The sequence below is a fragment of the Nerophis lumbriciformis genome, linkage group LG26 (genome assembly GCF_033978685.3).
Source record: "Nerophis lumbriciformis linkage group LG26, RoL_Nlum_v2.1, whole genome shotgun sequence".
In the NCBI taxonomy this organism is placed as follows: domain Eukaryota; kingdom Metazoa; phylum Chordata; class Actinopteri; order Syngnathiformes; family Syngnathidae; genus Nerophis; species Nerophis lumbriciformis.
In genome coordinates, this window is record NC_084573.2 from 40,541,504 (window position 1) to 40,563,888 (window position 22,385).

The 22,385-nt window shown below is 40.0% G+C and overlaps 2 protein-coding genes across 4 annotated transcripts; one reads left to right on the plus strand and one right to left on the minus strand.

Moving 5' to 3' along the window:
- Positions 1–277: 277 nt before the first annotated feature.
- On the plus strand, positions 278–19,467 carry LOC133623627 (uncharacterized). 3 transcript variants are annotated; one of them, XM_072916301.1, is made up of 4 exons: positions 7,190–7,322; positions 9,745–9,978; positions 17,875–18,074; positions 18,336–19,467. In XM_072916301.1, the coding sequence occupies exons 2-4, from the start codon at positions 9,756–9,758 to the stop codon at positions 19,302–19,304; spliced, it is 1,392 nt and encodes a 463-aa protein (XP_072772402.1). In that variant the 5' UTR covers positions 7,190–7,322; positions 9,745–9,755; the 3' UTR covers positions 19,305–19,467. The 3 variants fall into 3 exon arrangements, with proteins under 3 accessions (XP_072772404.1, XP_072772402.1, XP_072772403.1); XM_072916302.1 differs by having other exon boundaries at positions 7,197–7,322; positions 9,753–9,978; XM_072916303.1 differs by lacking the exons at positions 7,190–7,322; positions 9,745–9,978 and adding an exon at positions 278–488 and having other exon boundaries at positions 18,336–19,465.
- LOC133623630 (uncharacterized) lies at positions 2,933–7,123 on the minus strand. The gene is made up of 2 exons (XM_061986870.2): positions 6,871–7,123; positions 2,933–4,292 (listed from the first exon to the last, which is right to left on the minus strand). Exon 2 carries the CDS (start codon positions 4,240–4,242, stop codon positions 3,049–3,051), a length of 1,194 nt encoding a protein of 397 aa, XP_061842854.1. The 5' UTR covers positions 4,243–4,292; positions 6,871–7,123; the 3' UTR covers positions 2,933–3,048.
- Positions 19,468–22,385: the final 2,918 nt, after the last annotated feature.

The window sequence follows — 22,385 nt, forward strand, 5'->3', positions numbered from 1 at the left end:
CCAACAGGAACAGATTCAAGTTGCACCAGTGGCCCAAAGATGCCAAAGTGGCAAGAAATTGGACGAAATTTGTTCAAAATACGAGGCTGTGGGGAAAGCCGACAAAATGGTCAGACGTTTGTTCCGCACACTTTACCGACGAAAGCTATGCTACGACAGAGATGGCAAGAATGTGTGGATATCCTGCGACACTCAAAGCAGATGCATTTCCAACCATAAAGTCAAAGAAATCTGCCGCCAGACCCCCATTGAATCTGCCGGAGTGTGTGAGCAATTCAGGGACAAAGGACCCCGCTAGCACGGCAAGCAATGGCGGCAGTTTGTTCCCGCAGACGAGCGAGCTAAACCCCCTGGATGTCTTGGCTCACACCGTCCCTTATGCCACCGAAGATGATCAAGAGAAGAATATCGACCCTAGCTTCCCTGGCCTGCTGACATCAACTCCAAAACTGGACAGATCAGCTTTCAGGAAAAGAGCGCAGATGAGGGTATGTCTACAGAATATATTGATGAAAACTTTATTCATTACTCGCGGTTTTACATAAATTATTATACATAAACTGTGTTTACCAATAATTTAGCTTAAAAACATTTATTTTTTTCAATCATTCGAGTACATTGGGGTAGTCTTGTGTAATGCAGTATTTTGTGTCTATTTAGGTATGGTTAACCTGAGTGCTGAAATCGTGGAAAAATATATGTTCTTAGTGCGCCTGAAATGGGCTGTCTGCACTCTCAAAGTGCATGTTGTTGCCAAATGTATTTCATATGCTGTAAACCTAGTTCATAGTTGTTAGTTTCCTTTAATGCCAAATGTATTTCATATGCTGTAAACCTAGTTCATAGTTGTTACTAATGATCTTATCAGACAGTGTTAAGCCGCTGAAATCCAAGTCTGAATCCGAGCTAATATCGCTTTACCGTGCTGTTCTTTCCGCCATGTTTGTTTGTGTTGGCTTCACTATGTGACGTCACAGGAAAATGGCCGGGTGTATATAACGATGCTTAAAATCAGGCACTTTGAAGCTTTTTTTTAGGGATATTGCGTGATGGGTAAAATTTTGAAAAAAACTTCGAAAAATAAAATAAGCCACGGGGAACTGATGTTTAATGGTTTTAACCATTCTGAAATTGTGATAATGTTCCCCTTTAACAACACTCAATAAACGATAGGGAACTGGGGAAACTAACTGTTGAAGCTTTGAAAGTGGAATTATTTCCCATTCTTGTTTTATGTAGAGCTTCAGTCATTCAACAGTCTGGGGTCTCCGCTGTCGTATTTTATGGGTCTTTGCCGGCGCATTATTTTTCATAATGCGCCACACATTTTCGATGGGAGACAGGTCTGGACTGCAGGTGGACCAGGAAAGTACCCACACTTTTTTTTACCAAGCCACGCTGTTGTAACACGTGCTGAATGTGGCTTGGCATTGTCTTGCTGAAATAAGCAGGGGCGTCCATGAAAAAGATGGCGCTTAGATGGCAGCATATGTTGTTCCAAAACCTGTATGTACCTTTCAGCATTAATGGTGCCTTCACAGATGTGTATTACCTACCCATGCCTTGGGCACTAATGCACCCCCCATACCATCACACATGCTGGCTTTTCAACGTTGCGTCGATAACAGTCTGGATGGTTCACTTCCCCTTTGGTCCGGATGACACGATGTCGAATATTTCCAAAAACAATTTGATGCTGATGTTGTTAAAAGGTCAAAGTTAAAGTTTTGACAGTTTATCTCAAATCCTGCATCTTCATTTGCTGCTGCTGTTCTCACCCTTGATTGATTGATTGAAACGTTTATTAGTAGATTGCACAGTACAGTACATATTCCGTTCAATTGACCACTAAATGGTAACACCCCAATAAGTTTTTACACTTGTTTAAGTCAGGGTCCACTTAAATTGATTGATGATACAGATATATACTATCATCATAATACAGTCATCACACAAGATAATCATCACAGTATATACATTCAATTATTTACATTATTTACAATCCGGGGTGTGGGATGTGGGGGGTGGGGGGGATAAGTATCTACATTTACATTTGATTATTTATAATCCGGGGAGGTGGGATGTGGAAGGGAGGGTGTTAGTTTAGGGTTGAAGTTGCCTGGAGGTGTTGTTTTAGAGTGGTTTTGAAGGAGGATAGAGATGCACTTTCTTTTACACCTGTTGGGAGTGCATTCCACATTGATGTGGCATAGAAAGAGAATGAGTTAAGATCTTTGTTAGATGGGAATCTGGGTTTAACGTGGTTAGTGGAGCTCCCCCTGGTGTTGTGGTTAAGGCGGTCATTTACGTTAAGGAAGTAGTTTGACATGTACTTGGGTATCAGGGAGGTGTAGCGGATTTTATAGACCAGGCTCAGTGCAAGTTGTTTTACTCTGTCCTCCACCCTGAGCCAGCCCACTTTGGAGAAGTGGGTAGGAGTGAGGTGTGATCTGGGGTGGAGGTCTAGAAGTAATCTGACTAGTTTGTTCTGGGATGTTTGGAGTCTAGATTTGAGGGTTTTGGAGGTGCTAGGGTACCAGGAGGTGCATGCGTAATCAAAAAAGGGTTGTACGAGAGTTCCCGCTAGAATCTTCATGGTGCTTTTGTTGACCAGAGAAGAGATTCTATAGAGAAATTTTGTTCGGCGTGGCGCAGTGGGAGAGTGGCCGTGCGCAACTCGACGGTCCCTGGTTCAATCCCCACCTAGTACCAACCTCGTCATGTCCGTTGTGTCCTGAGCAAGACACTTCACCCTTGCTCCTGATGGGTGCTGGTTAGCGCCTTGCATGGCAGCTCCCTCCATCAGTGTGTGAATGTGTGTGTGAATGGGTAAATGTGGAAGTAGTGTCAAAGCGCTTTGAGTACCTTGAAGGTAGAAAAGCGCTATACAAGTACAACCCATTTATCATTTATTTATTTCTTTGGCTGACCTTTTTGATGACCTTGGTTGCCATTTTATCACAGGAAAGATTAGCCTCTAGAATGGAACCTAGGTAGGTGACCTCATCTTTCCTGGTGATAACAATGTCACCCACTTTTATAGTGAAGTCACTGACCAGCACACTTATGTTTCTTACACTGGTACTTAGAAGAGAATCTTTCACCACACACACTGCAACTCAACACTTTCTCTCCTGTGTGTGTTCTCATGTGTCTTTTCAAATGCAGACTTTGTATAAAACTTTGACAACATACTGAACATGTATAAGGTATTACTCCAGTGTGTGTTCTCATGTGTACTTTCAAAGTGCTTCTTCGTACAAAAGCTTTACCACATTCTGAGCAGGAAAAATAATGTTCTCCAGTGTGTGTTCTCATGTGTACTTTTAAACACTGACTTCTTACAAAACCTTTCTCGCAGATTGAACAAGAGAAATGTTTTTCTCCAGTGTGCGTTCTCATGTGTACTTTCAAAGTGCTTCTTCGTACAAAAGCTTTACCACATTCTGAGCAGGAAAAAGGTTTTTCTCCAGTGTGTATTCTCGTGTGTATTTTCAAATTGTGCCTATGAGTAAAATCTTTACCGCAGATTGAACATGAAAAAGGTTTTTCTCCAGTGTGTATTCTCACGTGTATTTTCAAATCGTGCCTATGAGTAAAATCTTTACAGCAGATTGAACATGAAAAAGGTTTTTCTCCAGTGTGTGTTCTCATGTGTCTTTTCAATTTACTAGGATATTTAAAAGTTTTGTCACAGTGAGAACATGTGAAGTGTGTGTTGTCAGTGTGACATGTTGCATCATCTTTAGAGTGTTCATCATCAGTGTCAGGAGAGTGTGACGTTGTGTCCTCACTATCTGATAGTGGAGCTAAGAGCTTGTCTGCTTGTGATCCTCCACAGTGGTCTCCATCAGCTTCTGTTGTCATGTGTTGAGTTGAGCTGCTGCTTGGAGGCTCCGCCTCTCTCTCACCTTTGACCTCATCATCTTCACTCTTCACAGGGACACCAGTCACTGGCATCTTGGTGACATCAACCTCCTCCAGTCCTTCAACATGCTCTCCCTGCTGACTGATGCTGTGTTCCTCCTCTTCCTCTTTAATGTGAGGGCTCAGTGGGTCCTCCTCTTCCTCTTTAATGTGAAGGGTCAGTGGGTTCTCCTCTTCCTCTTTAATGTGAGGGCTCAGTGGATCCATTGCTTTCTTTTTAAAAAGGGGTGTCAGTGGGTCCTCCTCTTCCTCTTTAAAATGGGGGATCAGTGGGTATTCCTCTTCCTTTTTGATGTGGGAGGGCTGTGGCTCCATCGTGAAGCTCCACTTCTGTTGCTCAGGGTGAAGATGTTCTTCACAGACGTCTGCAAGACAAACACACCATCTCTGCTCAGTCACACAATGCATTCAGTACTTTTACATGCACTTAGGACAAACAAGTTATCGTATGAACTGTCTTGAAATCTCGGTGACGCACAAACACGCTGCTCTTTACAACATTATTCACAGGAAAATAAAAACAAACCAGGACGACAGGACTTTTTACTATGGATAGACGATATGGTTTCAAATGGATTTAGCAACACATTATTTCATATAGAATTACTAATAGAAGCATTTTAAAACAGGCTACACAGGCTCCTAATTTAGTTGCTGAAATATGCAGTAAAATATTACATCATTTGCAGTATTATTTTCTCAAAGAAAGTAACCAGATATTAACAGTAAATAAACAAGTACATTAATAATAATTGTTTGGACAAAATAATACAATTAGAAATGACACAATATGTTACTGCATGTGTCAGATACGAAATTAAGAGCTTTTGTAACCCGCTTTGAAATACTTCTATTATCATTCATGTACCAAATGATATATGGTGACATATATTGTTATTAGGATATAGATTTGAGGTCATATCGCCCATACCAAACATTGGTTTGCTGAGTCATTTTGTTTGGCCCACTAAATATATTTTTTCATTATATTCTTCAGATGTGTGTGTATGTTTAAAATGTGGTACTACTGTTCTACATCACATGGAAGTGTCATGTCATGGGGTTGGTGTGCTTTCAATTAAGGGTGTGACGATACGGTCAGCTCACCAAAGGTTACTTGATATTGGCTTTAGGAGAACAAGACAATATTTTGGTGGTTAACATGATTCTTATATAGTATGTGTACTTCATGTGTATATGAATGTACTTTCCCTTGTGTGCTTAGTTTTACTGTAACTTCATTGTGGATAATATCTATAAACAACATCAATTGTTTTTCATCTTTAATTTGAAGGACTGTTTACTTATCTGACAAATTCAAAGGAAAATGCACTTTTAAAAAAAATGTTGCCTATCATTCACAATCCTTATGTAAGACATATGTTTTGCATTTTTATGAATTCTAATTAGTAAATAAACGTGAGCAAAATTCAGCTAACATTGGAGTCAATGGGAGCTCCTCTATTAGACCAAGTATTAGCGATATTGTTATTATAAGTGTATGTTGCTATATTGACATACTGAGCTGCTTTCTGGCCTCTAAGATGGTGAAAGATAATTCTAGATTATAAATCATGCTTCTCACTTATGTAGTAGAAGGTTGTGGACATAAACCGAGAACTTGGTCAACTTTGACTTCCAACTTAGACCTGGAGATGGCAAGAAAGACACAAAAATACGCTCTTTTGCACCCACCCTTTTTAACTCTTTGCAAGGATTAATTCTTCATCTAAACGGGAAGATATGAACATCCCATCAGTCGCCATCCCAGTGAGAGCAGACATTGTATGCTTAAAATGAGCAAGATATGTAAATATGACATGTTATTAAGAATGTTACTACATTACATATATACTTACAGTGTGTATTTAAAATGTTGAAGGGGGTTTTAGGATGTTATTTAGAGCACTTTATAGGCAGAATAGAGCAATGATTTAATTGTTAGCTAACTTTTGCTAAGGTTTATTTTCTATTGAGGATGCATTAACTATTGACCTGCTCAGTGGCCTTGTGGTTAGAGTGTCTGCCCTGACACTGGAAAGTCGGGAGTTCAAGCCCCGGCCGAGTCATACCAAAGACTATAAAAACGGGACCCATTGCCTCCTTGCTTGGCACTCAGCATTAAGGTTTGGGTGTCCATCCATACATCCATCTTCTTCCGCTTAGCCGAGGTCGGGTCGCGGGGGCAGCAGCCTAAGCAGGGAAGCCCAGCCACTTCATCCAGCTCTTCCCGGGGGATCCCGAGGCGTTCCCAGGCCAACCGGGAGACACAGTCTTCCCAACGTGTTCTGGGTCTTCCCCGTGGCCTCCTACCGGTCGGGCGTGCCCATAACACCTCCCTAGGGAGGCGTTCGGGTGGCATCCTGACCAGATGCCCGGGATGGAGTGAAGGACAAGGACTAGAGACTTAGAGATAGGGTGAGAAGCTCTGCCATCTGGGAGGAGCTCAAAGTAAAGCCGCTGCTCCTCCACATGGAGAGGAGCCAGATGAGATGGTTCAGGCATTTGGTCAGGATGCCACACGAACGCCTCCCTAGGGAAATGTTTAGGGCACGTCCGAGGCCACGGGGAAGACCCAGGACACGTTGGGTGGACTATGTCTCCCGGCTGGCCTGGGAACGCCTCGGGATCCCCCGGGAAGAGCTGGACCAAGTGGCTGGGGAGAGGGAAGTCTGGGCTTCCCTGCTTAGGCTGCTGCCCCCGCGACCCGACCTCGGATAAGCGGAAGAAGATGGATGGATGGATGTGTAACACAACTTGATGCTTCTTGAAAACAGCGTCCAATAGTTGATGTTGTCGCTCCTTCTCCTCTTTTGTTGGACAAAGTTCCTCCTCGTACTCTGCTATCCTTTTTTTTTATTACTAACATCGTTGCTGATTCAGCAACACTCACATCATTTGTAATGTAGACATGTTCACACAATAAAAACACTTTACACTTACATTGGATCTCTGCTTTGATGTGTCGATCACTTCCGCCTCTCTTTGTTAGCAGCTAACAAGCTAAGCTAAGCAGCAGGCTAGGCTAGCACGTCAAAGTGCACTCAGACTAATGTATCCGCTATACAAACAATTAATAGCGACGTTTACTCTGTTAAACGACATACATGTGCACATGGACGTTGTAATTAAGACCAAGAAACCATAACAACCAAAACAACGTATTCTCCGTCAGACGCCATCTTGTTTTGTTCTTCCTTCTGTGTGACGTCATCGAGGTGTTCTTAACCGCGGAACATTTGTTGTCCAAACACGTGTTCCACTGGGACAATAGTGAGTGGTGCACACTTCCTTCGCCCAGCCGCAGAACAAAACAAAAAGTCCCATTTAAGAGTTGCTGGTGTAACAATAGCAAGAATATATTCCACTCCTCTCTTGTACATGCGCCTTATGAGGTAATATACATTATATTTTTTTATATTATTTATCTTATTTACCTGATATGTTGTTCGAAGCTAACGTGCTAACGTTAGCCCGCTAGCAGGCCTTTGTAGCAAATGGAATAAGTCTCTGGAATAAGTCACATGGTATAATAATAATAATAATAACAAATGTTATTTGGTATAGTGCTTTTCAGTGTACTCAAAGACGCTTTACAGGATAAAAAATAAAATTATTAAAATGATTATTATTATTATTATGACAGTGTAATATAATGTATTACACATACATTGCAGGAGTCTACTTTGTGTTGATGCTAACTTTATTAGCAACAAATACAAATTAGGTTGTTTGAACGCACTTCTATTACCTTGATTACATCCATCCATTTTACTACCGCTTGTCCCTTTTGGGGTTGCGGGGGGTGCTGGAGCCTATCTCAGCTGCATTCGGGCGGACGTATCATGGAAATTAAATCAACTGATGTTTGTTATCACGAATACACTATTTGCACAATTGTAAGTGATTAATGTTTATTCAGTCAGACTAAAATACATATTTAATGAAAGAAATGTTAAATATTAAAAATGGCTTTAATATACTGCACACAAATTGAACATGCATCAATAATTTGTTTGTAATCGAAGCATGAGGTACCCAAATATTTGCCCCCCCCCCAAAAAAAATATATACACTATATGGCCAAAAGTATTTGGCCACTTGCCTTTACTCACGTATGAACTTGAAGTGCCATCCCATGGAATTGTCCAAAATGTTTTGGTATCCTGGAGCATTCAAAGTTCCTTTCACTGGAACTAAGGGGCCAAGCCCAACTCCTGAAAAACCAACCCCCACACCATAATTCCTCCTCTACCAAATTTCACACTCGGCACAATGCAGTCGGAAATGTAGCGTTCTCCTGGCAACCTCCAAATCCAGACTGGTCCATCAGATTGCCAGATGGAAAAGTGTGATTCATCAGAGGCGTCTCCACTGCTCTAGAGTCCAGTGGTGATGTCCTTTACACCTCTACATCCCACGCTTTGCATTGGACTTGGTGATGTATGGCTTAGATTCAGCTGCTCGGCCATGGAAAGCCATTCCATGAAGCTCTCTGCGTACTGTACGTAGGCTAATTGGAAGGTCACATGAAGTTTGGAGATCTGTAGCAACAGAAAGTCTTTGCACGATGCGCTTCAGCATCCGCTGACCCCTCTCTGTCAGTTAACGTGGCCTACCACTTGGCGGCTGAGTTGCTGTTGTTCCCAAACTCTTCACTTTTCTTATAATAAAGTTGACTTTGGAATATTTAGGAGTGAGGAAATTTCACGACTGGATTTGTTGCACAGGTGGCATCCTATGACAGTTCCACGCTGGAAATCACTGAGAGCGGCCCATTCTTTCACAAATGTTTGTAGAAACAGTCTCCATGCCTAAGTGCTTGATTTGATAAGTGATTAGGACACCTGATTCTCATCATTTGGATGGGTGGCCAAATACTTTTGGCAATATAGTGTATATATATATATATATTCTCACGCCAGCACATTTCTTAAGGTGTGAGTGAGGTTCAACCAACATACTATTGCACGGCCACACTCGCTGCACTTCTGTTGGTTTTAAGAATGTTGCCTTCGCAGAAGGAAGAACGAGGAGAGGATATTGCATGTAAAAGTAAAGCCAACCGACCACGGCTGGTCACCGTTGACGTGAGGTCGGACTATTTTGGAGGTGCACGTCAAGGTTGGCTGGTAGGTTGGTAGTGGGAGGAGCCAGTTGGCGTCACTCGATGCTGCAGCACAATGGAACTTTTATACGTGCAGACTGACTTAACCTTTTAAGGCCAAAGCTGTTTGTTTACATGCTTTTTTATTTATTTCTCTTTGCTATTTGGGCTGATTGGACCCTAATTAGAATAAAAACTAAAAATCATCTGTTGATATGACGTACTTAGTCCATTAGTACACAAACGTGTACTTCATGTTTAGTGACATGCTAAGTCTTATTTTTACACTCCCCCCCCCCCCAAATTCCATTGTATGTTATACTCTTCTGACACCACCATATGGCAGTATAAGTGTCCACATAAGCGGCCATAAGACCCCAATTCAATAGTGTACACAATTTTGGAAATAAGAGCTAAAAGGTGCTGTCCACGCATGTGGCCACTAAGCCTTTATAGTCATGACGATATTAAAATCCAAGCAGGAGGTTTTCTATACGTCCTAAAAAGCTGTTACTTTTTATCAATAATTACCGTAAATGTAGAAAACAAGATCATATACACAATTCATAATAATCAATAAACTATGATTATTCCATGTGTAGAAGAACATCACCGCAAAGTCTCTCAGTTCACTTGGAAAATATTATATTTGATAGACTAAACAAATATTTGACACACCTGAGCTGAAGTTTATTTGTGTTGTCCTGCAGACGTCCAGGAGATGAACGCTCATCAAGAAGAACGTCCCCTTCAGCAGCAGGAGGATCCACAGCCCCCCCACATTAAAGAGGAAGAGGAGGATCTCTGGGTTACTCAGGAGGGAGAGTGTCTTCCATGGCAGGAGGAGGCTGATCTCACCAAGTTTCCACTGACTGTTGTCTCTGTGAAGACCGAAGACTGTGAAGACAAAGCACCTGAGTCCTCACAGCTTCATCACAGTCCAAGTAAGCAAGCACAACATCCAGATGTATGCTAAATAGTAAAAAACTGCTAGTACAAGGCGGCTAACATTGCAGGTAATGGTAGTCCTCTACTGTGTCAGGTTCAAACACTGATGACATCTATTAAACAGACAAGAAGCAAGGAATCATGCAGAGACAGAGTTCAATTTGGCTCAATGAGGAGACCCGTGTTTTGGGCTGTGTTCTAGTTACAGATCCAAACTACGTTCTAAAAGTCCAGCCCGCGTGCTTCCTCTATTTATTTGGGAGGTCCCTGGTTACATCACTGAAGCTGTCGCTGAGGGAAGGGAGTCATCTCCACAGCTCCAGTTAGACACAATATATGATTATACAAACATGCAAATGTGTTGACACTGGTGATATCGCCCCGTCTCTGCTTTGTCTGCGTCCCGGTACCCGATGTTCGGCCTTGGCAGTCAGCAGGCCGAGTCTGGACACAACACTGATACGAGACGGCTGGCAATCTTTTGAATTGCCAGCTTTGCACTGATAGAAAAATACAAATAAGAACTAAAGCAACGGCCCTTCAGCATAAAGTTGTGTGATAATATATACATGATTATTATAACAATTGTGCCTTTAAAATCAGCAACATTACTTGTAGTGACCTGTATATTAACCAAGTATTAGCAGCATTGTAATTGTAAGAGCTAACTTCGAGGAACTACTTTTAGTCAAACGGCCCCTTGCTCGCAGAAAGGTAGACTAGCTACTGAGCTGCTGCTGCTGCATCGCCGCTGAGTTGGTAAAAGTTTGTTCCAGATTATAAATCATGCCTCACGTCTGTATCGGCGAAGGTCGTGGCCATACACCGAGAAGTCGGTCAAATTAGTTTCAAAGCCAAAGACGTCGCTAGGAAGAAGCTCATTTCTTCCCAGCATTCTTGACCCGAGGAGTGAGGATTATGCTCAATATATCAGCTAAACAGAGAGAACATGTCTCGTGCTGAAAGATATAAACATCCCATTAGTCGGCAATCCCGGTGAGAGCAGACATTGTACGTGATTGATTTTTTTTTAACGTTGATCGTTTGTATTATCTTGTTTAGCATTTAGCAATACTGCTACATGGATAGATAGAAAGTACTTTATTGATTCCTTCAGGAAAATTAAAATGATGCATCTGTTTAGCAATCAGCTTCTAAAACTTGTAGCTCATCCTCCCAAAATATCATTTTCTGGATTATGATTTGTCTCAAAGTAGTCTTTCCTGTCTCTCATGAAGTCTGTCATGATTGTTGTTGAAGGGAAAAGTGAAGGTTGTGATGCGCTCAGTAAAAATCAATGCTTAAAATGACCAAAATACAGTAAATATTTCATGTTGTCATTAAGGGAGTAACGATTCCTTTTAGCGATTTGATTCCATTTGTAATTTGTTGTTGCAGATACGATTTAGTATTATTTTATTAATTTATTTTATTTTTATTTTTTTTAGAACAATACGATCTGAAACGATTTAGTGAGTGGAAATCGATTCAGTAACTTTTTACCAAAACAAATAAAGCAGTGTGAGTGTGAAATAAATAGACACTGAGTTTCTTTTATTTCTGTTATTTCTTGTAAGGGAAAGTCCATGGACACACCAGGACTTTAAAAGCAAAAAAACCAAAAGGATTTAAATCAGAGCCTGTGGTAGGAAAACCGTTTATATATTTAGTTGATATCAGCCATTCTGTGTTTTTGTCTGATTTAATAATTGTGATCAAAATTTAACCATTGGATTATTTTGAAAAGATGAAATATCAGTATCAGCGTTAGTATGATCGATACTTCCCGTGTAACTACTTGGTGTTGGATCCAAATTCTCAGTATCACCCAAAACTAATGCAAAGTATCAAACATAAGAATAAGTGTTCAGTACATTTTAACGGAAGTGTAGATAGAAGCATAAATTAGCAAGTAGATTAATAATAGTTTTGAGTAAATACTTCTGGAAATTGTGAAATATTTTACTACATATTTCAGCAACTAAATTAGGAGGCTTTGTAGCTCGTTTTCAAATGGTTTTATTAGTAATTCTATTTTAAATATCCATCCATTTTCTACCGCTTATTAAATAATGTCAGAATAATTGTATCTAAGTTATCGCAAAACTTTGTGTTTCAATGAGTTCCGGGCGAAAGGACAAAAGCTGTCTTTGTTCCTACCAAGAAGAAGGCTTGTAAAACTCCACTGTGTAGGATGGGAAGCAACATGAAGGTGTTCTGTTTCTTTGATGTATTGTAAGCCACAGAAATATTTTGTCTTGACCTGAGAACTACAAAGTGGAGAGGAAGCAGGACCAGACTCCCCTCCAGGCGACCTTTTCTTTTAACTGTTTTAATCAAAGGCGATGGCTGTTTACGACCCCCATCCTTTAGAAACAGCTGTTGCCATGTAATCAGGGAAAGTCCAAATAAAAGAGGAGGCGTACAATCTTTCGTCAGAGCGGGATGGAGACTGTACAAGAGTACAGCCCAGACGTTTCTCCTCAATTGAGCCACATTTAATTCTGTCTCTGTTTAATCCCTTGCTTCTTGTCTTGTTTAATAGATGTCATTGGAGTTTGAACCTGACAAATAATATCACAAAATACACTTTAGGCCATGTTAAAAAGTACCAATGATTGTCACACACAAACTAGGTGTGGCAGAATTATTCTTTGCATTTAACCCATCACCCTTGATCACCCACTGGGAGGTGAGGGGAGCAGTGGGCAGCAGCTGTGGCTGCGCCAGGGAATCATTTTTGGTAATGTAACCCCCAATTCCAACCCTTGATGCTGAGTGCCAAGCAGAGAGGTAATGGCTCCCATTTTTATAGTCTTTGGTATGACTCACGACCTACCCATCTCCCACTAGGTCACTGAGTAGGCCTATGGGTATGGGCCTATAAGTAGGATGTGGCCCATCCTTAGTAAAAAGTTCCCCCGCCGTAGCTTGCTTTTATTTTCCTGTGAATAATGTTGTAAAGAGCAGCGTGTTTGTCTGCCACTGAGATTTCAAGACAGTTCATTCAATAAAATGTGTTAGTTAAGGTGGTGTCTCAATAGGCTACAGACTTTGATTACTTTGAACACATTGTTTATTAAAAAATAACCAAATAACAATAAATAAAAATATTAGAGAAATAAAGAAGCCTACAATTTTTGGTTGTTTTCCGCTCCATTTGCAGAATGGCGACATACCATATTTTTCCGTAAAGTATAAACAAAACACAAAACAGTCGTAGTTACCTGAGATACTAAGTATGTCATTATTAGTAAGTCAATATTTTGATGTTAGTTTGTCTAAATTGTCAGACGATGGCTTCTCTGATGTCTCCATCAAGTCTCTTCTTTATCTGGACGTCTTCTTCTACTGCCTTCAGCAACTTTGTCTCCATTGGAAGTTTTCCTTTTAGTCTGTCCTGCTTGTGGCTCTTGACTTTTGCCTAGTGATAAGGATTATTACCAAATGACATTGAATAATCATGAAGACATTATTTGGGATGAACCCACTTTAGCACAGGTGTAAGATGTTATTTATGGCCCTCAACATAAAGCACTACGAGGTGTTTTCATTTTGACAGAAAAAAAACATTTAATGCAACTTCACTCAATATTATTTATTACAAGAAACTACTCAAAGCATTTTTAATACAAGCCTATTTAAGTACATGTACAACAGCTGAACTTGAATATATGTTGACTTGTGATTCCAAAGCAAGTATTTTTGTTGTCAAACAATGATCATATTCAAACAAATATGATTCCACATTGTTGAAAGTGGTCATCTGAGAGCATTTGTAGTTGCAGTGCAGTTCATAGAAACATTTGAACAATATTACTTCCTCGCCATACCTGAAGTAGAGCTCTTCTCTCTTCCGCTACAGAAGATTGTGGATTGCAATCTTGCTGCTCTTGTACATCATTGGGCATGTACAGGTGACCAGGCTGTCATTTGGTGAATGGAGAATCCCAACTCCTGTTGTGATGTTTCTATTCCAAATGGAATGGATGTAGTTGATGTTGATGGAGAAGTGCCCAGGTGTGCTGGCATAGTTGGAAGTAGAGCAAAACAACTTCTTCCACCTGCGTCCACTGCTTGTCTGGCCTTTCCACCATTATTAGTGCCGATAGTTGTTTTTGTCATGTCCTCTTTCCGATGAGGAAATCCCTCAGATGTCCTCCAAGTCCGTACCGCACCAAAAATAGGGTAAGAATGTCACCAGACTTTGACTGGCAAGTTTCCCAGTCAACACTTTGTTGAGTTTTGTTAACTTTAAACTCCAAAACGATGCTTAAAAGTAGTTCTACTTCTCTATCAGTCCACATATATCATTCTTTCTTCAGTGACCTGACATTTTTGCGATATGCCGTCTCCGGAAATGAGGTTTTGGATGTTTCTGATTGGCTAAAATGGTCTTAAGTCCTAGTCTACAGCGCCCCCAGTATTTTGGCATGCGTATGACACTCAGTGTATGCCTTTGCTTGGGGACAGAGATCGTTTTTTAAATGCGCACGTGTGGCTGGAGATCTTCTTAAGACCTTAGTTTAGGCGGTGGATCTTTGTTGTTAAGGCGGCCATACGCACATATATATATATATATTTACATTCACACACACATACATGTATGTATATGTATACGTATGGACTTTTGGCGTGCGCAGTTGGGAGAGTGGCTGTGCCAGCAACCTGAGGGTTCCTGGTTCGATCCCCACCTTCTACCAATCTCGTCACGTCTGTTGTGTCCTTGAGCAAGACACTTCACCCTTGCTCCTGATGGGTCGTGGTTAGGGCCTTGCATGGCAGCTCCCGCTATCAGTGTGTGAATGTGTGTGAATGGGTGAATGTGGAAATAGTGTCAAAGTGCTTTGAGTACCTTGAAGGTAGAAAAGCACCATACAAGTATAACCCATTTACCATTTAATTTATATATGTCTATGTATGTATATATGTGTGTGTGTGTGTGTATGTATGTGTATATATATATATATATATATATATATAATGTGTTTTTGTTTATTTATTAATTATTTATAATATCAACTTGTCAGCTTTTTGTCATTACATGATGCCTTTATTTCTATTTTTACATTTTGACAGAGGGAGGTATTTAAAGAAAAATGTATTTATGTTTTTAAGTTATGTACATGTATGTGTACATGTAGATGCTGTATCGGGACAGATCCATTAAGAGTTTGAGCAGAAATATGTCCCATAAGAATTAACTATACACAATAAAACATTGACAAAATGATGTGTCACATGGTTTTTGAAGTAACACCTTTGTGACATGAAAAAAACACAATAAATGTAAATAAATCATGGCGTTTACTTTTTGATATTAATATAAAAGTCAAAGCAGTTTGTCTAATGAAGATGAAGTCTAATAAACAAGCTTTGTTCTTCTCCAACAACGCCTCCTTGTAGTTCAGTGCAACAGTTTGGCCAACAAAAATAAAGACTAGTGACACCTCTCACATCGAATACACAATCTTCACAGCCAGCGTTCAATTCAATGAGATGACAAAACATTTGAGCTAGTATTGATGTTGATTGAACACTGATACAGTTTGCAGTTAAATAAAGGAGAAGTGAACATCCCAGCAGGAAAGGTGTAAAACAGTACTTGCAACGCGGTGCCTCCCTGTTTAAAGCCTCACCTTTTATTGTTAGTTTTGAAGGCCAAATACCTCCATGTTGTACTTCACACCCTCATTATTAACCAGTAGAATTGTAGTTTTTTGCCTTTCTTCCTCTTCAAGATGTTATTGCTTGTATGCACTTTGTGTGTGTGCCTCGACCCTGTAGTCACTCAGATGAAAGAGCGGAAGTGGTACTTTTCAAAGGTGGTATTGTACCGATTTCAATTGATTGTAATGTATATCATGTAATGTATTGTGGCCAAACAACAAAATTTTTGTTTCATCCGACATCACATGGACAAAGATAAGACCTTCTGGAGGAAAGTTCTGTGGTCAGTGTCATGATCGGTGGTCTGGATTATGTTTTTGTTATTGTCTGTTTGTTTTGGACTCCTTTTAGTTACTGTTTGTGCACCTCCTGAGTTTAGTCACCATGGTTACTTATGATTTTCACTTGCCTCTTGTGTTCGAGACACACCTGTTTGTAATGAAGAGACTATTATTTAAGCCTGTCTTTGCCAGTTAGTCGGCCTGGCAACATTGCTCTTTTAATGCCACAGTTTCATGCCATTGCTTAAGTCACGCTGCTCCTTCCATGTCCGATTCCAAGTTTTGCTAGTTATTTGTTTCATGCCACAGTAAGTTTTGTTTGTTCTATGCCATAGTTTGGTTAGTTGTTTTCATGTCTATAGTTTCATGTTCGAAGTTTTTTGCATTAGTTTCCACGTGCGATAGGCACGCTTGCCTTCGGGTTGTTTTCTGTTTTTGTACTTCGTTGAGTGTTAGTGAATAATTCAATATGTTCCTACCTGCTACCCTTGTCAGGAAAAAGTCCATTTGCTTCCCAGGAGAACAAACTTCGCAGCAAGCTGCGAAAACCCCCCGTCATGACAGTCAGATAAAATAAAAATAGAGCTGTTTGGCCACAATACCCAGCAATATGTTTGGAGGAGAAAAGGTAAGACCTTTAATCCCAGAAACACCATTCCTACCGTCAAGCATGGTGGTGGTAGTATTATGCTCTGGGCCTGTTTTGCTGCCAATGGAACTGCTGCTTTAAATGGGACAATGAAAAAGGAGGATTAGCTCCAAATTGTTCAGGACAAGCTAAAATCATCAGCCCGGAGGTTGGGTCTTGGGCGCAGTTGGGTGTTCCAACAGGACAATGACCCCAAACACACCTCAAAAGTGGTCAAGGAATGTCTAAATCAGGCTAGAATGAAAGTTTTAGAATGGCTTTCCCAAAGTCGTGTGGACAATGCTGAAGAAACAAGTCCGTCAGAAATCCAACACGTTTAGCTGAACTTCACCAATTTTGTCAAGAGGAGTGGTCAAGTGGTCAAGCAGAAGCTTGTGGATGGCTACCAAAAGCGCCTTATTGCAGGTAAACGTGCCAAGGGACATGTAAGCAAATATTAACATTGCTGTATGTATACTTTTCACCCTCACATTTTCAGTAGAGCCATAATAAATTCATAAAAGAAGCAAACTTCATGAATGTTTTTAGTGAGCAACAAGTATGTGCTCCAATCACTACATCACAAAAAAACAAGAGTTGTAGAAATGATTGTAAAGTCAAGACAGCCATGACATGATGTTCTTTACAAGTGTATGTAAACTTTTGATCAGGACTGTATATATGCATGTGTATATGTATATATATCCATCCATCCATCCATTTTTCTACCGCGTATCCCTTTCGGAGTCGCGGGCAGTGCTGGAGCCTATCTCAGCTACAATCAAGTGGAAGGCGGGGTATGTGTATATATATATATATATATATATATATATATATATATATATATATATATATATATATATATATATATATATATATATATATATATATATATGTTCAGTTTAACAGTCCAGTTGTGATTGATTGAATGCACTGAGAATTATACTGGAAATTGTTTTGTAATTGCCACAAAATAACATGTAGTATTTTGTTAATTTCTTGCCAAAATTATTTTTATTTTATAGATATTTTCAAAGCAGAATATTGTCCTTAGGGCCCTCTGGCACCTCATGGGGGACCCGTAAAATCTGTGCCTCTTAAGACCTCACTGTTGGCTTTGTACGCTCATGTTACTTCTCAACTAGTCAAAGTTGATGCTAATCCACCTGTTTCTTCTCCTTTTTACTGAATGTGAAAGCAAAAGTGAGTCCACTAATAACCGAATCGTAAAGCAGAATCGAAAATGAAATCTGAATTGGTCAAATCTTATCTATTTCCATCCCAGCATGTGTTTGTCTTCTTGTGTCCTGCAGACGTCTGTGAAAAATATCGTCCACCTGAGCAGCAGGAGGGGTCCTCCAGTATGGAGCAGAAGAGGTCACAGCACCTCCACGTGAAAGAAGAGGAGCCACAGCCCCCTCACTTTCAAGTTGAAGAAAAACAGCGGCTGTCCCCCCACTTCATAGAGGAAGACAAGAGACACCTCATCAGTGTGAAGAGTGAAGATGATGAGGTCAAAGGTGAGAGTGAACAGAAGTGGAGCTTCAGGATGCAGACGGAGGAGCCACAGCCCTCCCACATTAAGAATGAAGCGGAATACCCACTGACACCCCATTTTAAAGAGGAAGAGGAGGACCCACTGATCCCTCACATTAAAGAGGAAGAGGAGGAACACAGCATCAGTCAGCAGGGAGAGCATGTTGAAGGACTGGAGGAGGTTGATGTCACCAAGATGCCAGTGACTGGTGTCCCTGTGAAGAGTGAAGATGATGAGGTCAAAGGTGAGAGAGAGGCGGAGCCTCCAAGCAGCAGCTCAACTCAACACATGACAACAGAAGCTGATGGAGACCACTGTGGAGGATCACAAGCAGACAAGCTCTTAGCTCCACTATCAGATAGTGAGGACACAACGTCACACTCTCCTGACACTGATGATGAACACTCTAAAGATGATGCAACATGTCACACTGACAACACACACTTCACATGTTCTCACTGTGACAAAACCTTTAAATACCATCGCAATATGAAAAGACACATGAGAAGACACACTGGAGAAAAACCTTGTTCCTGCTCAGAATGTGGTAAAGGTTTTGTAAGAAATCAAGATTTAAAAGTACACATGAGAACACACTCTGGAGAAAAACCTTTTTCATGTTCAGTCTGCGGTAAAGATTTTACTCAAAGAAGCCATTTCAAAGTACATATGAGAATACACACTGGAGAAAAACCTTTTTCATGTTCAATCTGCGGTAAAGATTTTACTCAAAAGCACCATTTCAAAGCACACATGAGAACACACACTGGAGAAAAACCTTTTTCATGTTCAACCTGCGGTAAACATTTTACTCAAAGGGACCATTTCAAAGTGCACATGAGAATACACACTGGAGAAAAACCTTTTTCCTGCTCAGAATGTGGTAAAAGTTTTGTAACAAATACAAATTTAAAAACACACAAGAGAACACACACTGATGTCAAACCTTTTATATGTTCAGTATGTGGTAAAAGTTTTATAGAAAGACGGCAATTACAATTACACGAGAGAACGCACTCTGGTGAAAAACCATACTCCTGTTCAAGCTGCAACAAAAGCTTTCGTCACCGACAATCTTTTACAGTACACATGAGAACACACACAGGAGAGAAAGTGTTGAGTTGCAGTGTGTGTGGTGAAAGATTCTCTTCTAAGTACCAGTGTAAGAAACACAAGTGTGCTGGTGAGAACAGCAGCAGCAAATGAAGATGCAGGATTTGAAATAAACTGTCAAAACTTTGTTAACTTTGACTTTCTAACAACATCAGCACATATAACATGTGTGACATCATTGTTGTGTGTGTAACACAATCTTGTTAGTATGATTCTAACATTTATAGATTAGACACTTCAGATTAGTGCTTTTATTTCAGTCAAGTACATGAGTTAATATACACATTTGTGTAATTTAAAATGAATAGAACAATCGTGGTCGGGGTGGGACGTGGCTAAAAGGGGAGGAGTATATTTACAGCTCAAATTAACCAAGTCAAGTATTTCATATATATATATATATATATATATATATATATATATATATATATATATATATATATATATATATATATATATATATATATAAAAGAAATACTTGACGTTCAGTGAATTCTAGCTATATATATATATATATATATATATATATATATATATATATATATATATATATATATATTTATTTATTTTATTATATATATATATATATATATATATATATATATATATATATATATATAAAATAAATACTTGAATTTCAGTGTTCATTTATTTACATATATACACACACATATGCACTAGATGGCAGTATTGTTCTGTTTAAGAGTGTCACAACATTGCTGTTTACGGCAGACGAACTGCTTTACGGTATACAAAAAAGTGACTGCTGTTGTTGTGTGTTGTTGCACCTGTGTGAGGTCGTTAGCTGCATAAAGACACCTGTCCACCCCATACAAGCAGTAAGACCCAAACATTCAGCATAGCTAAGAGCAAAGAGCTGTCCAAAGACACCAGAGACAAAATTGTACAACTCCACAAGGATGGAAAGAACTACGAAGAAATTGCCAAGCAGCTTGGTGAAAAAAGGTCCACTGTTGGAGCAATCATTAGAAAATGGAAGAAGCTAAACATGACGGTCAATCTCAATGGGAGTGGAGCCCCATGCAAGATATCACCTCGTGGGGTCTCAATGATGCTAATAAAGGTGAGGAATCAGCCCAGGACTACACGGCAAGACTTGGTCAATGACCTGAAAAGAGCTGGGACCACTGTTTCCATGGTCACTGTTGGTGATACACTTAAGACGTCATGCTTTGAAATCATGCATGGCACGGAAGGTTCCCCTGCTTCAACCAGCACATGTTAAGGCCCGTCTTAAGTTTGCCAATGACCATTTGGATGATCCAGAGGAGTCATGGGAGAAAGTTTTGTGGACAGATGAGACCAAAATTGACCTCTTTGGTCATAATTCCACTGTGCGTGTTTGGAAGAAGAAGAATGATGCGTAGCATCCCAAGAACACCATTCCTACTGTGAAGCATGGGGGTGGTAGCATCATGCTTTGGGGGTGTTTTTCTGCTCATGGGACAGGACGACTGTACTGTATTAAGGAGAGGATGACTGCAGCCATGTATTGTGAGATTTTGGCCAAAAACCTCCGTCCCTCAGTCAGATCATTGAAGATGGATCTTCCAACATGACAATGACCCAAAGCACACAGCCAGGAAAACCAAGAAGTGGCTTCGTTAGAACCATATCAAGGTTCTGGAGTGGCCTAGCCAGTCTCCAGACCTAAATGCAATTGAAAATCTTTGGAGGGAGCTGAAAGTCTGTGTTACTCAGCGACAGTCCAGAAACCTGACTGATCTAGAGAAGATCTGTGTGGAGGAGTGGGCCAAAATCCCTCCTGCAGTCTGTGCAAACCTGCTGAAGAACTACAGGAAATGTTTGACCTCTGTAATTGCAAACAAAGGCTACTCTACCAAATATTAATGTTGGTATTCAAATACTTATTTTCAGCTGTATCACACAAATAAACTGTTAAAAAATCATAGATTTCTGGATTTTTCTTTTTAGGTTATCTCTCAAACAGTAGATATGCACCGACCATGAAAATTTCAGACCCCTCCATGATTTCTAAGTGGGAGAACTTGCAAAATAGCAGGGTGTTCAAATACATATATATATATATATATATATATATATATATATATATATATATATATATATATATATATATATATATATATATATATATATATATATATATATATATATATATATATATATGTCTTAATAAGGTTATCCAAAAAATAGTGCTCGATACCGTAGTAGAGCGCAATATATGTATGTGTGGGAAAAAAATCACAAGACTATTTCATCTCTACAGGCCTGTTTCATGAGGGGGGTACCCTCAATCATCAGGAGATTTTAATGGGAGCATTCGCATACCATGGTTTATATAGGGCACAGAGTGGGTGGGTACAGGCTGGCCTAGGGGCGTGGTGATTGGCTCATGTGTTACCTAGGAGGTGTTTCCGTCTATGGCGGCATGTTGTTACAATTTCGCTGCGCTTGTTGAGGGATGACAGGTCTGGACGGTAAATAATAAACAGTTTCTCTTTCAAGCATAGGTTGCATCTTTTATTACCACTATTGTAAGGTGTGCATCCAGCAAGAATTTGCCATGGCAAATTCTTGCTGGATGCAAGAATTTGCCATGTTATTGAATATTCAACATAATGTTGAATATTCAATAACATGGCATCTTTTATTACCACTATTGTAAGGTGTGCTGGATGCAAGAATTTGCCATGTTATTGAATATTCAACATAATGTTGAATATTCAATAACATGGCAAATTCTTGCATCCAGCAAGAATTTGCCATGGCAAATTCTTGCTGGATGCACACCTTACAATAGTGGTAATAAAAGATGCAACATAATGTTGAATATTCAATAACATGGCAAATTCTTGCATCCAGCACACCTTACAATAGTGGTAATAAAAGATGCAACCTATGCTTGAAAGAGAAACTGTTTATTATTTACCGTCCAGACCTGTCATCCCTCAACAAGCGCAGCGAAATTGTAACAACATGCCGCCATAGACGGAAACACCTCCTAGGTAACACATGAGCCAATCACCACGCCCCTAGGCCAGCCTGTACCCACCCACTCTGTGCCCTATACAAACCATGGTATGCGAATGCTCCTATTAAAATCTCCTGACGATTGAGGGTACCCCCCCTCATGAAACAGGCCTGTAGAGATGAAATAGTCTTGTGATTTTT

Excerpts from the sequence above, each read along its gene's own strand:
- LOC133623630 (XM_061986870.2), bottom strand. The coding sequence starts at position 4,242 with ATGGAGCCACAGCCCTCCCACATCAAAAAGGAAGAGGAATACCCACTG.
- LOC133623627 (XM_072916301.1), top strand. The coding sequence starts at position 9,756 with ATGAACGCTCATCAAGAAGAACGTCCCCTTCAGCAGCAGGAGGATCCA. Across the intron at positions 9,979-17,874 it reads ACAGCTTCATCACAGTCCAA|ACGTCTGTGAAAAATATCGT; the intron begins GTAAGCAAGCAC and ends TGTGTCCTGCAG. Across the intron at positions 18,075-18,335 it reads TGAAGAGTGAAGATGATGAG|GTCAAAGGTGAGAGAGAGGC; the intron begins GTCAAAGGTGAG and ends GAAGATGATGAG.